This window comes from Otolemur garnettii, unplaced genomic scaffold (assembly GCF_000181295.1).
Source record: "Otolemur garnettii isolate 467f Iridium unplaced genomic scaffold, OtoGar3 scaffold00001, whole genome shotgun sequence".
Classification (NCBI taxonomy): domain Eukaryota; kingdom Metazoa; phylum Chordata; class Mammalia; order Primates; family Galagidae; genus Otolemur; species Otolemur garnettii.
The window spans coordinates 45,918,474-45,935,279 of record NW_003852396.1 but is presented as its reverse complement, the minus strand read 5'-3'; the positions used below and the strand labels follow the sequence as shown (position 1 = coordinate 45,935,279).

The following is a 16,806-nucleotide window of genomic DNA, read 5'->3' as shown; positions in this document are numbered from 1 at the left end:
AATTGCTGCATTTTCTGGACATGGTGTGTTTTCCACAGTATCAAGTGAGTAAGAAAAGATTCATTTTAAATGCATTCTTTCGGGTGGCGCCTGTGACTCAAGGAGTAGGGCACTGGCCCCATATGCTGAGGGTGGCAGGTTCAACCCAGCCCTGGCCAAAAAATAAATAAATAAAAAATAAATAAAAGCATTCTCTTGTGGGTATGTGGTTAACTTTTTTATTTTTTGTTTTTATGTGGTTAACTGTTTTTAAGGGTATAAGTTCAGTGACATTAACTACATTCACATTGTTATGTAAAAGAAAGGACTGATTTGAAGAACGGGAAATGAAGAACACCCCCTGCCCCGCAACACACACAAAGCTAAGCTCATTAAATGTAACTTTCATCACTGGAATTTTTTTCTATAAAATTCTTACTTTCTGAGCTATCATCAGGAACTTCTAAGATTTCATTATCCTTAAAGATTTCTGACTGGGCACGGTAGCTCGTGCCTGTAATCCTAGCACTCTGGGAGGCCAAGGCTGGTGGATTGTGAGCTGTGATGCCATGGCACTCTACCCAGGGCAACAGCTTGAGACTGTGTCTCGAAAGAAATAAAGAGATTTCTGGAAATTGAAGGCTTGCTTAGATACAGACAAAATCCTCTGCCATATCACAGTTTAGTTAATTTCATGACTTGATATAAGCATTTGTCTATTCTGCTTGTGTTGCTATAAAGCAGTGAGTGGTTCTCAGCCTTCCCAATCCTGCAACCGTGTCATGACCCACAGGTTGGGAACCGCTGCTATAAAGGAATACCTAAGACTGGGTAATTTATAAAGAAGAAAGGATTATTTGGCTCATGATTCTGCTGGCTGGTAGACTGGGCATGTAGTGAAAACCTCAGGCTACTTCCACACGGTATAAGGCAAAGGGTGTGTACAGAGTTCACCTGGTGAGAGAGGAAACAAGGCAGGGGAGATGTCATGGCTCTTTTTAACCAACAGCTGCTCTTATGGAAACAAGTAGAAAATTCACTTATTACTAGGAGGATGGCACCAGTGTTAATGAGGTATCTGCCCCCATGACCCAAGTACCTCCCATTAGGCCCTGCCTATAACACTGAGCACCAAATTTCCTTTTTTTTTTTTGAGACAGAGCCTCAAGCTATCCCCCTGGGTAGAGTGCAGTGGCTTCACAGCTCACAGCAACCTCAACTCCTGGGCTCAAGCGAGTCTCTTGCCTCCGTCTCGCAAGTAGCTGGGACCACAGGCGCCCACCACAACGCCTGGCTATTTTTTGGTTGCAGCTGTCATTGTTGTTCGGCGGGTCTGGGCTGGATTCGAACCCGCCACCTTAGGTGTATGTGGCTGGCGCCTTAGCCACTTGAGCCACAGGTGCCGAGCCGAGCACCAAATTTCAATATGTGATTTAGGGGAGATGCATATCCAAACTATAGCAACATGCATTTCATAGGTTATAGAAAACACAAGAATACTAAGTACGTGAGAAATAATGAGAATCTCGGACTAGGTTCTATGAAGGTCTTGCCATTATGTTGCAGACAGGTAAGCTTGGGAGTGGGCAGATATCTAAAGATAATGTGTCCATATGTAAAGGTGCAGTTCAGTATCAACTTAAGTTTATTGTATTACTTTTCCTTTCCTATTTTACTTTTTAATATTGGATCCATTGTGTCACTTAAGGTGACAGTGCTGGGCCAGGCGCAGTAGCTCATCCCTGTAATCCTAGCACTCTGGGAGAGGTGGATGGATTGCCTGAGCTCACAGGTTTGAGACCAGCCTGAGTGAAAGCAGGACCCTATCTCTAAAATAGCTGGGTGTTGTCGTGGTGTCGTTGCTCACCACAACCTCAAACTCTTGGGCTCAAGCAATTTTCTTGCCTCAGCCTGCCAAGTAGCTATAGGTACCTGCCACAATGCCCAGCTGTTTTTAGAGGCTGGATCTCACTCTGGCTCATGCTGGTCTCAAACCTGTGAACCCAGGCAATCCACCCATCTCGGCCTTGGGATTACAGGCGTGAGCTACTGTGCCCGGCCCAGTGCTTTGTATTTTATGTAATTATCACAACTTTGTGAGGTAAATAGTAATATTATCCTCAGTTTACAGAAGAAGAAACTGAAACAAGTAGACTAAATAACTTACCTAAGGTCATACAGCTAGTAAGTAGTAAAATCAGGATTCAAACTAAGGTAATCTGGTACTAGTAACAGTGCAGTAATCATTACATTTGCTGCCTCTCCAGAACCTTTCTTCCTGTCAATTTAAATTATTCTACTTCTATGACTTGGTTATTTGAATCTCTACAAAAGCAAACATAATACTTACAGCGTTCATTCCATTCATAGCCCTGTGCAAAGCAGAGGAATGGCCAGGCACAGTGGCTCACGCCTCTAAATCGGCCCTTGTGGAGGCCGAGAAGAGTGGCTTGCCTTAGCACAGGAGTTCTAGACCAGCCTGAGCAAGAGTGAGATCCCGGCTCTACTAAAAATAGAAAAAACTAGCTGGGCATTGTGGCAGGCACCTGTAGTCCCAGCTACTCAAGAGGCTAAGGAATCGCTTGAGCCTAAGAGTTTGAGGTTGCTGTGAGCTACGACACCATAGCATTCTACCCAGGGTGACAGAGTGAGATCTGTCTTCAAAAAATAAAGGTGGGTGTGGGGGAGCAGATGGGAGGACTGGCACCTGTATTCCAACCTCTAGAAAAAAGTCAGTTAAAGGAAGCCCACAAGTATAAAGAAGTCATCAAATTCTGCTGTCTAATAACAGCAGTGCTGTCTGGAAATGAGGCATACATCATATTTATTTTGCTCCCATGAATACTTCTGTGTGCAATATTTCTAATTCCCTGGATTTTAGAAATCACGCTGGGGGAATAAAGACATTGGATAGTACTGTAAAAACTCTTGGCTGTGTTCTTTTTTCATTGTCTAGCAACCAAAAACAATGTTTGTAGCAAAAAGGTTCTTAAGGAAAAAAATTATTTTTTCACTCTGACCATTACAGTTTCAGGGCTATGTTACCAGTAATTCATTTAAGATGTACCATTTTGTTTAACTGTACTGTGTGGCAAAAGAACCTGAAGCAGAGAACCTCATTTAATGCTGTTTATTCAATGTGTGCTTGAATAATGTTGGTAGTGTTACCAAAGATATCCTGGCACTAGTTAATTTCTTCATTTTCCCTGAGTTCCTTTTATTTAAAAGGCTAATGCTGGTATTTGGAGTTTTGACAGGGGTTCATTCATTGCAGTTCTTACAAGCTGCTTTAGAGTTGGACAAGACATAGAATTGAGGGGCTGTAAAACATGTAAATGGTTTGGTTCGTGTTCAGAGCTCTCAAGTACGGCTTTTTAAAAAAGAATTCAATTTCTTCTTTCTCGTGAACAGATTGAAGACCAAATTTCTACATACCAATCACTGCACGAACCGAGGCTATTTGTTAAGTCCAGTGACAGTGCAAAGAAACATATGTGGAGAAACAGCTAGTGTGAAGGTCTCCATTGAAATTGAAGGATTTCAACTGCCAGTTACTTTTACATGTGATGGTAGGTTTATAGGTTTGTTAGAAGGGAAATGTTTAAAATACCATTATTATCATTCTTTTAGTAAACCAACTTTGTTATCTTAGTGTCCTTTTGGCATTCATATGGATAGTTAGTTTTCTGGTTAGAACTAGTGCAGAAGCAGGTTACCTCTTTGTAACTACCTATTTCTCTGAGAAGTGCTGAGTAACTTGTTATTTAGTAGCTCTTGGATACGACCAACAAACATTAGACAGAAAAGCTAATTACAATCTTTTTTACTTTTTATGGCAAAAAGAATGTTTCTTTATAAAGAACTGTTGATGAAATTGAAATTCCAAATAACATTCGAGGGTCCTCTAAGGAGGAAATAAGTCTCCTTTGGTTTTTATTCTCTCTTTCAAACTTGGGTGGGTATCCTCTCTAGAGATACATCCCCAAAGTGCGTAGGAAGTTTTTTGTTGTAGTTTTTACTACTGTGTATTTATTATTATGGATAGGGTCTCACTCTGTCACCTAGGCGAGAGTGCAGTACTGCAATCATAGCTCACTGCATCCTTAAACTCTTTGGCCTGTTGGCTCAGATGCCCCAGAAGCTAGGACTGCAGTCATGCACTGCCATGCCTGGCTAATTTTAAATTTTTATTTATTTATTTATTTATTTATTTATTTATTTTTGGCCGGGGCTGGGTTTCAACCCACCACCTCCAGCATATGGGGCTGGTGCCCTACCCTTTTGAGCCATAGGTGCCGCCCTAATCTTTTTTTTTTTTTCTTTTGAGACAAAGCCTCAAGCTGTCCCCCTGGGTAGAGTGCCGTGGCATCACAGCTCAAAGCAACCTCCAACTCCTGGGCTCAAGCGAATCTCCTGCCTCAGCCTCCTAAGTAGCTGGGACCATAGGTGCCTGCCACAACACCCGGCTATTTTTTGGTTGCAGCCATCATTGTTGTTTTTGGCGGGCCTGGGCTGGATTTGAACCCGCCACCTTAGGTGTATGTGGCTGGCGCCTTAGCCACTTGAGCCACACTGCCCTAATTTTAAAAGTTTTTTATAGAGATGCAGTCTCACTATGTTGCTCAGACTGGTCTGAAACTCCTGTCCTCTGGTGATCTTCTTGCCTAGATCTCCCAGAGTGCTCGGATTACAAGCATGAGCTACCATGTCCACCTTATTATAGATTTAAAACTATTTTTATTTTCTTTCAGAGTTTATTACATTTCATAATGTGTATTATTTTAATGGGATACCAATAGTGGAAAGAGATCCTATATTTCTACAGTACTTTGGCCTTTTTAATGGTTTTGACAAGGAATATGTCTAACATTTGGATTCATTCTTTCTAGCTTTGTATGTTTGAAAAAGTATAAATCTGAATAGAAAAATATTAGCCAACTACAATAATCATTTTTTTAGCTTCTAAAGGGAAAGTCATTCTTTTTTTTTTTTTTTTTTGAGATAGAGTCTACCTTGTCACCCTCCATAGAGTACTGTGACATCACAGCTCACAACAACCTCAAACTCTTGGGCTTAAGCAATTCTCTTGCCTCAGCCTCCCAAGTAGCTGGGACTATAGGCACCCACTACAATGCCCAGCTATTTTTTAGTTGTAGATGTCATTGTTGTTTGGCAGGCCCTGGCCGGATTCATGCCCGCCAGCTCTCATGTATATGGCTGGCACCCTAGCCACTGAGCTACAGGCACTGAGCCAGAAAGTTATTCTTTTTAAAAATAGCTTAAACTGGGCGGTGTCTTTGGCTCAAAGGAGTAGGCCCCATATGCTGGAGGGTGGTGGGTTCAAACCTAGCCCTGGCCAAAAACTGCCAAAAAAAGCTTAAATTTTGGCTTGGGGAATTATGTAAATGTAGATATATAGTAAGAATACTAATGTTAAAAAGTTCAATAGGGCTCAGCACCTGTAGCTCAAGCGGCTAAGGTACCAGCCATGTACACCAGAGCTGGCAGGTTTGAATCCAGCTTGGGCCTGCCAAATAATGACAACTACAACCAAAAAATAGCCAGGCGTTTTGGCGAGCACCTGTAGTCCCAGCTACTTGGGAGGCTGAGGCAAGAGAATCGCTTAAGCCCAGGAGCTGGAGGTGGTTGTGAGCTGTGATGCCACAGCACTCTACCCAGGGTGACAACTTGAGGCTCTGTCTCAAAAAAAAAAAAAAATAAGAAAAGTAAAGTTCAATAGGTACTTTGATTAAAATAAGCATGCATAAGCATTGACAGCAAATGTTTTAATTTGTATCAGATTTTGACTTATTGCATTAAAGCTAATCTTAAAGTCTTTCAAATGTCTATTGTTCGGTTATTCATAAACGTGCACATTTGTAATGTATACCTCTGTTAGGAAATATAGCCAAATTATGGTAGCAGTGATTTGTGTTTAAATTATAAATGCCAGCATACAAATGCAGCTGTCATATTATGTTAGAGGTTATTATATTAGATAGGGGCCTTTTCTGCCAAGCTGTTAATTTTCATGTAATTTTAATGTAAATTGCCTTCTTTAAAAAATTAAATGTGGAAGCTGTATATATAGAAATATTTCACTTTAAAATCTTTTATTTTTAATATGTTGTAATCTTAGTATCCATGTTTTGCCAAGATAATTGAACAATGCTTCTACTTGCTGTATTTTTATTCTTCATTGGAAAATATACCAGGCAAATGTCAAACATTTAAAAAAACGATTCTTTTTTTCTTTTATTTTTGAGATAAAGTCTCACTTTCTTGCCCTCAGTAGAGTGCCATGGTGTCATAGCTCACAGCAACCTCCAACTCTTGGGCTCAAGTGATTCTCTTGTTTCAGCCTCCCTAGTAACTGGGACTGTAGGCACTCCCATAATGCCTGGCTATTTTTTAGAGATGGTGGGGTCTTGCTCTGGCTCAAGATAGTCTTGAACCCATGAGCTTAGGCAATCCACCCTCTTCAGCCTCCCACAGTGCTAGGATTACAGGCGTGAATCACTGTACCTAGCTGATTCTTTTTTTGATAATTAATTTTAAATCATTGTATTTTTTTAAATTTTATTTTCTTTCTTTCTTTAAATCATTATTTGCTAGATACTACTAAATGTCATCTGCAGAGGACTGGTCCTAGCACCTCCCTTGGATACCAACACTCCAGGATGCTCAAATCCTTGATGTAAAAGGCATAATATTTGCATATAACCTATGTTCACCTCCCATTGCATCTATAGATTACTTATAATACCTAATATAATGTAAATGCTGTGTGAATAGTTGATGTATTATATTGTTTAGGGAATGATGATAAAGAAAAAGTCAGCACCTGTTCAGTATAAATAAATTCTGCCCCCCAAAATTTTTTTTTCATTCTAAGGTTGTTTGAATCCACAGATAGAGAACCCACAATGGGGGTACTGATTACTTTAGGTTAAATAAAACATATTTTTAAAATTAGTTTCACCTCTTTCCTTTTACTTTTTCAATATTACTAGAATATTTTTAATTATATATATGACCTACATGTGTGGTTTATATTTCTGTTGTACAGTGCTGTTTTAGATTATAAGTAATAGAGTCTTAAATAAGTATATACTTAAAGGTACATGAGTAAAATGAAAATGATGACATTCTTTTACAGTGAGTTCTACTGTAGAAATCATTATAATGCAAGCTCTTTGCTGGGTACATGATGACTTAAATCAAGTAGATGTTGGCAGCTATGTTCTGAAAGTTTGTGGTCAAGAAGAAGTGCTGCAGAAGTAAGTGTTTTAACTACTGAGCAACATCTTTAGAAATGCCATTTTAATTTGAAAATTTTCAAGTTAAATTTATAATAAAAAATAAATTGGGTCCTATTTCAGTTGATTCATTGGATCAGCAAATTCATATTAAGATATACTGTGTCTAAAATGTCATATCTAAGATAGTGGTGTGATTTCAGAGATAGGTAGGTAAGACAGAATTCCCTTAAGAATTTCATAGCCTTATACAGGAAGAATTGCAGGCAATTGATTAATAAGCAGAATAAAATGTTTTTTTCTTTATGTAGAGTCAGTCACATCATAATAGACTCCATTTTCCTTTGGAGCATGCACTATTACTTTATGGATAGTAGTCATCTGTGATTTCTTTTTAGTTGCCTAAAATAATTCTATGAATTTTTTTCTTAACCAGGTCATGTGTTACATTTAACATGTAGTTTAATTGTTTGATGGATGTTATTCTCCTAGACTACTAGAAATGTACTGTCCCTATTTTTATTTCCTTCTTCATCTTTGTCTTGTCTTCTTTCTTTTTCACTTTGACTCTTATAAAAAATAATTCCTCTGCTTAAATGCTTGTACCATTTTCTTTAGTTTCTGATTCAGATATGATTTGTAATTTACTCTTCTATAATTTGTAATTTGAGTAGTATAGTGAATAATTAATGTATTTTAACAGTAACCATTGCCTTGGAAGTCATGAACATATTCAAAACTGTCGAAAATGGGACACAGAGATTAGATTGCAACTCTTGACCTTCAGTGCAATGTGCCAAAATCTGGCCCGAACGGTAAGTGTGTATCTTATGACTGAATTGCATTTAGTTGAATCTTAATAATTCTGCAAATTAGCCATTTTTACTTTTACTCATTTTTTTTTTTTTTGTAGAGACAGAGTCTCGCTTTATGGCCCTCGGTAGAGTGCTATGACATTACAGCTCACAGCAACCTCCAGCTCTTGGGCTTAGGCGATTCTCTTGCCTCAGCCTCCCACGTAGCTGGGACTACAGGTGGCTCCACAATGCCTGGCTATTTTTTTGTTGCAGTTTGGCCAGGGCTGGCTTTGAACCATTATTCTCAGTATATGGGGCCAGCGGCCTACCCACTGAGCCACACAGGCTCCACCCCGAATTAGGCATTTTTAATTTGTACATTTTTCTCAGATTTCTTGGTTGGAATGGGGTGATGAACTCATTATCCTCAACAGGAGTCTTTTCAGCAGTTGGGGGGAGATTTTCATTCATGGAGGTTTAGGTAGCATACTCCTCAGAAAATTTGAAAATTAAAGTGGCGGAATTAAGAGTTTGATTTGTAATAGTTTTACAGACAAGTGAAAACATCAGGGTCAGTCAAGGAAAATGAGGAAGAAGAAAAGATTTTGATAACAATGTGGTTGGGGGAGGAAAGGATCAATATTGACCTTTGTACCAAACTGAGAAAAATTATTTCTCACAAAATCAAAGTCTGGTACTTGCGGAGACGGATGCTTTCACAAAACAAAGTTCAGTACTTTTTTTGATGTTAAAACAAAACAGAATGGAGGAAATTTAGCCATTGTATTATTGTACAAACCGCTGATGAATTTGTAAGTTTTAATCTCTGAAGTACGTTACTCTTCATTTGGTAGAATATTAGGTGGGAAAATACCAGTCATTTCTACTTTCTTTTTTCTTTTCTTGAATTTTACTTCTATGTCATGTAGAATTTATTTCAGTTGGATGGAAACTATTTGATAAAATTCAGTCCATCTTGGCATTCATTAGTAATTGTTCAGTTTCATAAAGAATGATGTTCTTGACTACATTTACATAATATGGACTTATAATAGAAGAGATTAGTACCTTGTTTGTTAGGGCTTGGAAAGGAGTGGGAGGAAACTTGATTATCATTAGAAAAAATAATACAAGACTTGAAGTGATATCTTCCCCATCTGGTTTCCACCCGCTTCATTTGGCTGTCAGCCATCTTTGAAAATATTTTTAGCTCTTTATCCTCTTTGTACAGAGTAGTTTTTGCTTTAAGAGTTTATTTATATATCAGAAATGAGACTGAAAGCATTTATGTTTTCTGTTTAAAAAATGAAAGTATTTTTAGAATATTTATATAAATATTGAAAATATATAAATATTGAAAATATTCATAATTGAGTCAGTTATAAATAATATTTAATTCTTTCTTTTTTTCTTTTTTTTTGGAGACAAAGTCTCATTCTGTTGTCCAAGGTAGAGTGCCATGTCATCATCATAGCTCACAGCAACCTCAGTCTCTTAGGCTCAGGCAATCCTCTTGCCTTAGCCTCCTCTCCTGAGTAGCTAGGACTACAGGCACTCAACACAATGCCCAGCTAGTTTTTCTGTTTTTAGTAGAGACCAGGTCTTGGTCTTGCTCAGGCTGGTCTTGAACTCCTGAGCTCAAGCAATCCTCCCACCTTGGCCTCCCAGAGTGCTAAGATTACAGGCATGAGCCACCATCCCAGCCCAAATTCTGGTAGTACTTTTTCTTCAGTTTTGAAAAAATCGCTTTAGTTTAAAGATTTCATCCATACACTGAACCATATTTGATTTGACAATGTAAAGACCGAAGAGTGGATTTCATTTTGGGGGGTAAACATTTATGTATATGTGTTTGTTTAGGCAGAAGATGATGAAGCACCTGTGAATTTGAACAAACACCTGCATCAGATAGAAAAACCTTATAAAGAAGTCATAACAAGGTATAGCATCTCTAAAGCATTAATTTCGGGTTTTCAAACTTTTTTTTTGGATATAAATACATTTATTTTGTGATTAAAACAATCATTTTTGTATAGTGTTCTTTAGCCACAATAACTTCTTTCTTTCAGACACTCTGTTGAAGAACTCTTAGATTCTTATCACAACCAGGTAGAGCTGGCTCTTCAAGTTGAAGTAAGTCTTAATTCACATTTTGACGCAATGATTTAAAGATTCTTGTTGCCAGTGCTAGTGTTGGTTTGGATGAAATATTTTAGGACTCTTAAAACTATAGTTTTTAGGCCAGGCAAGGCTGCACGCACTCCCAGCACTTAGGGAGGCTGAAGGAGGAGGATCATTTGACGTCATGAGTTTTAAGACCAACCTGACAACATAATAAGACCCTGTCTCTCAGAAAATCTAAAAATTAGCTGGGTGTGGTGTCACATACCTGTAGTCATAGCTACCTGGGAGACTGAGCTGGGGGTGTCACTGAGCCCAGGAATTTGAAGTTGCAGTTGTCATGCCACTACATTCCAGCCTGACTGACATAGCAAGACTTTGTCTTTTAAAAAAAAAAAAAAAGGAGAAAGTATGTTCTTGATATTTGATGTCTTATTTTATGGCCAAAGTTCTTAATAATGCTTGAGTCAACATGTTCACTTTCACTTCAGCTTTATTATAAGAGGAGCCTTCAGTTCAATTCAGAGAGCATTTATTGAATGGTTACTATAGACTAAATTCTGGAGTTATGAAAATGAGTTCCTCGGCTCGGCGCCTGTGGCTCAAGCGGCTAAGGCGCCAGCCACGTACACCTAAGGTGGTGGGTTCAAATCCCCAGCCCGGGCCCGCCAAACAACAATGATGGCTGCAACCAAAAAATGGCCAGGCGTTGTGGCGGGCACCTGTAGTCCCAGCTACTTGGGAGGCTGAGGCGGGAGACTCGCTTGAGCCCAGGAGTTGGAGGTTGCTGTGAGCGTGATGCCATGGCACTCTACCCAGGGGGATAGCTTGAGGCTCTGTCTCAAAAAAAAAAAAAAAAAAGAAAGAAAGAAAATGAGTTCCTCACCTATCAGGAATGTATAAACTAGTGGTTGGATATTTAAAGAAAATTTCAATATAGTATAGTGAATGTGGAGTATAACTGTATGTGCTGGAGTTCTTTGGCAGATTAAGAAAGGGTACCTTATTTAATTTGAGGGTTTAGGGAAGGGCTTTTTTTGAGACAGAGCCTCAAGCTATCCCCCTGGGTAGAGTGTCGTGACTTCACAGCTCACAGCAACCTCCAACTCCTGGGCTCAAGCGAGTCTCCTGCCTCAGCCTCCCAAGTAACTGGGACCACAGGCGCCCGCCCGGCTATTTTTTGGTTGCAGCCGTCATTGTTGTTTGGCGAGCCCGGGCTGGATTTGAACCCGCCACCTTAGGTGTATGTGGCTGGCACCTTAGCCACTTGAACCACAGGCTCCGAGCCATAGGGAAGGGCTTTTAATTAACTGAGCCAAGTCTTAAACAGTATGAGTTAGCCAGAAGAAAGCTGGAAAGGGGATATAAAAAAAAGCAAATAGGTGTGATACTTATGTGGATGTATAAGCAGTTTTGTAATAGAGTATAAGATGTGAAATTAGGATTCAGAGATGACATTGGAGATTGCCAGATATAAGTTGCCACTGTTTAATACAAGTTAAGGAATTTTAGTTTATCATGTAGGTCGGGATCATATCCAGTTCACTTTCTGTTTTTTATAAATACAGATTTTTTAACACAACCACACAAGGACCCCCCCCTTGGGAAGCTGTGCACTGACACCAGTGCTTGGTTGAAAACAATTTTGGAACTCTGTTTTTTTTTTTTTTAAATGACCATCAGAGCTGTGTCAGACAAGGTCTGACAATTAAGTTTGTGAACTCATCCTAGGAGAAGTGCTACACACCTCTTTGCTGAATATCACTATGGTCACCTCTGAAGTACTCCTCTTGGCCATCTGGTGACTATAGTGACATTCAGCACTGAGGTATGTAGCACTTTTTCTGGGATGAGTTTGTGAATTTAATTGTCGGACCTTGTATTATCTCTTGTCATTTTCATTCCAGGGTTAAGTAGTTGGAACAAAGATCGTATCCTAAACTGTTTACTGTTTGCTCCCATACAGAAAAAGTTTGTTGACCCCCTGATTTAGCCACGTAGGTATTTTTATCCAACACTGGGAAGTAGGGTGAGGCAAGGTGTCGATAGGCTCCAAGTGTTGAGTCCCACTTTCGGCACCAAATGTCAGGGTCCTGCCCCCAGTTCCACTAAGACCTGTGGAACTGGCATGACTGAAGAAATATAATGTTAGGAACGACAATAAAGAAAGAGACACAAGACACAGAATAGAATTTTCAAAGGTGGCCTGTTCATGGGCTCTGGCAAGTGGCCCCAAGTCTTTGTCCCACACAACTTTTATTGAAATCTATCTGCCCAGGTGGTAAACTAAGGGAGGGAACAAAGACAGCAATACTTTCTTTGAGTGAGCTATCAGCTCCTATTGTTATTATTAACTTTAAAAATTTGAGCAGTTTTGGAGAATCTGAAACTTGAGCCTTGTGTGGCGGCAGCCTCCTGTCTGGAGTCATACAGACAGATTCCAAGGGAGGTGTTAAGCTCTGCTAGTTCACTGTGGAGTAAAACCCCACTGGTGTTAATCTCTTCTGAGTAATTGGTGGAAGAGATGCTTTTTCCTCTCATCACCACCACAGAGGATTTTCCTATGTGTAAGGGGTGTTTAGCTTTACTGCCCGTATGGTAGGGCTCAAGCTATTCCCTTGGTCTTTGACCCAGCCAAATGCAAATCTCCACAATGGGTATCTGCTTTGTCTGTTTAATGGGCAGGAAACGACCCAGAAGGTGAATCTATTCCAGGTCTTGTCATAACCTCTTTTATGACCATTTTACTTCCTCAGAGTGTTCACAGACTCAGCAGGGGATTGGTGTAAGCTGTATCCCCAATAGGCCAGAGTTTCAAGAAAAGCCAGAAACTTGTTCAAATAAGAAATTTAGCAATAGCTAGCTTAAAGGTAAATTAGCTGACTTTTCTTTGTTCCGACTCCTTCAGCTTACTTTTTAATTTTCCCTTTTTCTGGGGGTGCCCTCCCCTTCCCAGAATGGGGACTGAAGACTACAGCAAGGGACTTGTTCAGTCTTATACTCTGAAATTACTCTGACCATACTTTGGAAGTTAGATTTAAAGCTGGGATTGGTTTGGGGGAGACTGCTTAGAAAGGTTTTTTCATGGTACTCCAGCTGAAAGATGATGAGCACGGCAAAGCTAAAACGGAGGGAACAGAATATTTAGGAGATAACATTGATCAGATCTTGGTAAGTTCTTAGATATGAATAATAAAGAGGAAAGAGGGCTCAGCATCCATAGCATAGTGGTTACGGCACCAGCCACATACAATCCTTAGCTGTCCTCTGGGATATACACCAAAGCTGACTGGTTCAAACCTGGCCCAGGCCAGCTAAACAATGACAACTGCAACAAAAAATAGCTGGGCATTGTGGCAGGTGCCTGTAGTCCCAGCTGCTTGGGAGGCTGAGGCAAGAGAATTCCTCGAGCCCAAGAGTTTGAGGTTTTTGTGAGCTGTGACGTCACAGCACTCTACCAAGGGCGACGAAGTGAGACGCTGTCTCAAAAATAAATAAATAAGAGGGCTCGGCGCCTGTGGCTCAAGTGGTTAAGGCGCCAGCCACATACACCTAAGGTGGTGGGTTCGAATCCAGCCCGGTTCCGCCAAACCACAATGATGGCTGCAACCAAAAAAATAGCCAGGCATTGTGGCGGGTGCCTGTGGTCCCAGCTACTTCGGAGGCAGAGGCAGGAGACTTGCTTGAGCCCAGGAGTTGGAGGTCACTGTGAGCTGTGATGCCACAGGACTCTACCCAGGGGGACAGCTTGAGGCTCTGTCTCCCAAAAAATAAATAAATAAATAAGAGGAAAGAGTATGAGTGTAGAATGACTTCTAGATTTCTGGTGAATACATTCTTGTCAGCATATAAACGTATTCATTTGTTCAAACAATATTTGCTGAGTATCTCCTTATTATGAGGCAATGTAATAGGTGCTGAGAATATGGCAGTGAACAAAAGAAACCATAATCTTTGCCCTCAGAGTTTACATTCTAGTTGGAGGAGGTACAGTAAAATAAATTGGCAAAATATCTGTTACATTAGATAGTAAGAGTTATAGAGAAAAATATAGGAGAGAGTAATATAATTTTAAAGAAGATAGAGAAGCCTCACTGAGAAGATGAATTTGAACAAAAACCTGGAGAGGAAGGAAAGGGAGAGGCCATCTGGCTATTCTGCACCATGAGTGCTCCAGGGAGACAAAACTGTTAAGTAGAAGGGCCTAAGTAGAGAGTGTGCCTGGAACATGCAAGATCTGCTAGGCTTTGGGAGCTGTAAGAGAAGGGATGTGAGCAAGAGTGGAAACAAGTCAGTTAGGACGGTGACGCCATAGGAAAGTGGTGATGGCTTGGACCAGGGTAACTGCAGTAGAAGTGGTGAGAAGGACTTGAATGCTATGATACATTTTGAATTAATGCCAGGAAGATTTACCCATAGTTTGGATATGGAGCATGAGAAGAGAGGAGAATTTAGAGTAACTCTTAAAATTTCCTACCTGAGCAATTGGAAGTTCAGAGTAACCTTCTAGTGAGATGCGGAAAACAGTAAGAGCAGGTTTGGAGGAAAGATCAGGGACTCACCTTTGGGCATTGCGTTTGGGATGACTGTTATTCATCCAACAGAGATCCTGAGTAGGTAGTTGACATGAATCGGGAATTATGTGTTGTATATCCAGGCTAGAGATAATAAACTCCAGAATCTTCAGAATATAAATGGTGTTTTGTTGCCATAAGACTGGATGAGATCACCAGGAAAATTACTGGAGGTAGAGAAAAAAAGTATTACCCATCTTAAAACAAAAAATCCACATCCACCTGCAGCGACCACTGTACTTCTGTATTCTCCTTGCCGCAAACTCCTGAAAGTTATGTTTTGCTGCTTTCATTTCCTCTCTTTACGTTCTTTATGAACCCACTTCAGTCAGTCTCTCATTCTTAATATGTCGCTGAGTTATCAAGGACTTCGTGACTCTGAATCCACTAGTCCACTCTTAGACATTATTTTTCTTTGATATAGTTGATAATTTCTTTTTTTTCTTTCTTGTCTTTCTTTTTTTTTTAGAGATAGAGTCTCACTTTGTCGCCCTTGGTAGAGTGCTGTGGCATCACAGCTCACAGCAACCTCCAACTCTTGGGCTTAGGTGATTCTCATGCCTAAGCCTCCTGAGCAGCTGGGACTACAGGCGCCCGCCACAACGCCCGGCTATTTTTTTGTTGCTATTTTTGGGGGCTGGGTTCAAACCCACCACCCTTGGTATATGGAGCTGGTGTCCTACTCACTAAGCCACAGGTGCCACCCTAGTTGATCATTTCTTCCTTCTGGAAATCCTTAGCTGGCCTCTGGGATATCACCTGCTTGGTTCCTCTACTTCCGGTGGCTACTCTGTCTCATTCTCACTTGTGACTTCTTCCCCTTATCTTCCTTACCACAAAGCATTAGAATGTTCCAAGGGCTCAATTCTAGGACCTCTTCTTTCTACATTCATATCACAGGTGATCTTGCTACATCTCTGTCCTGGTGACTCTGAAATGTGTATGTCTGGCCTTGATCTTTTCCTTCAACTCCACACTCAACATATCCATTATTTGACTTCTTTATGTGAATGCCTAATTAATTAATACCTCAAATTTAAGATCTACAAAACTGAATTTTTTTGGTTACCCTTTATATCTATTCATTTATCTGTCTTCTCTTTTTTAAAAACTTTATTTTTGTATAACAGTTTTAGCTTCCAAATAATACTGAGAGGAAGGTACAGAGAGAAATATATCCTATATGCGTCCAGCCTTCATACATGCACAGCTTCCTCTATTATTCCCCCACTTTAATAAATGACAACTCCCTTCTATATTTACTGAGGCCCAAACCTTAGAGTTATCCTTAACTTCTCAAGAAAAACATTGTTCACATCCTGTGTTCATTTTAACTCATGTGAGCTCTACCTTGAGAATTCATTCAGAATCTGGCCACTTTCTTCAGTATCAGAGCTACAGCCCTAGTCAGTTTCAGTAATTCCTTACTAGTCCTCACCTTCTGCCATTGTCCTTTGGAGGAAAGATCAGGGACTCACCTTTGGGCATTGCGTTTGAGATGACTTATGACTGGACTAGTCCCCTAACTTCAGAGTCTGTCTCCCATAGTCAACAAAAATGATCTTTTAAAAATAAACTACTAAGTGCAGTGTGGCATCCTAGATTATACCTTGGAAGAGAAAAGGGTTAGTGGAAAAACTGGTGAATCTGAATAAATTCTGCAGTTTACTTAATAGTAATGTACTAGTGTTGATGTCTTAGTTGTGACAAATGTAACATGGTTATGTAAGATGTTACTTAATTCAATTTCCTTTAATATGACATGGGAACTCTACATATATTTTTGCAAGTTTCTGTAAGTCTAAAATAATCTTGAAAGCAAATGTTTATTCAAAGAAATGAAAATAAGAACAGAAAGCAAATTAAAATAGGGTAACATCTAAGCCAAGGGATGATTCTTTTTAAAATTAAATTTAAGGCTCAGTGCCTGTGGCTCAAGTGGCTAAGGTGCCAGTCACATACACCTGAGCTGGCGGGTTCAAATCTAGCCCGGGGCCCGCCCAACAACAATGGCAGCTGCAACCAAAAATAGCTGGGCATTGTGGCAGGCTCCTGTGGTCCCAGCTACTTGGGAGG

The 16,806-nt window shown here is 40.0% G+C and overlaps 1 protein-coding gene across 1 annotated transcript in view; it reads left to right on the top strand.

Moving 5' to 3' along the window:
- PIK3C2A (phosphatidylinositol-4-phosphate 3-kinase catalytic subunit type 2 alpha) overlaps window positions 1-16,806 on the top strand; it is a 109,611-nt gene that overhangs the window by 45,368 nt on the left and 47,437 nt on the right. The window contains exons 4-8 of the mRNA XM_003781141.3: window positions 3,391-3,548; window positions 7,139-7,259; window positions 7,942-8,053; window positions 9,896-9,975; window positions 10,105-10,168. Coding sequence (XP_003781189.1) covers window positions 3,391-3,548; window positions 7,139-7,259; window positions 7,942-8,053; window positions 9,896-9,975; window positions 10,105-10,168 — 535 coding nt within the window. The remainder of the gene's footprint in view (window positions 1-3,390; window positions 3,549-7,138; window positions 7,260-7,941; window positions 8,054-9,895; window positions 9,976-10,104; window positions 10,169-16,806) is intronic.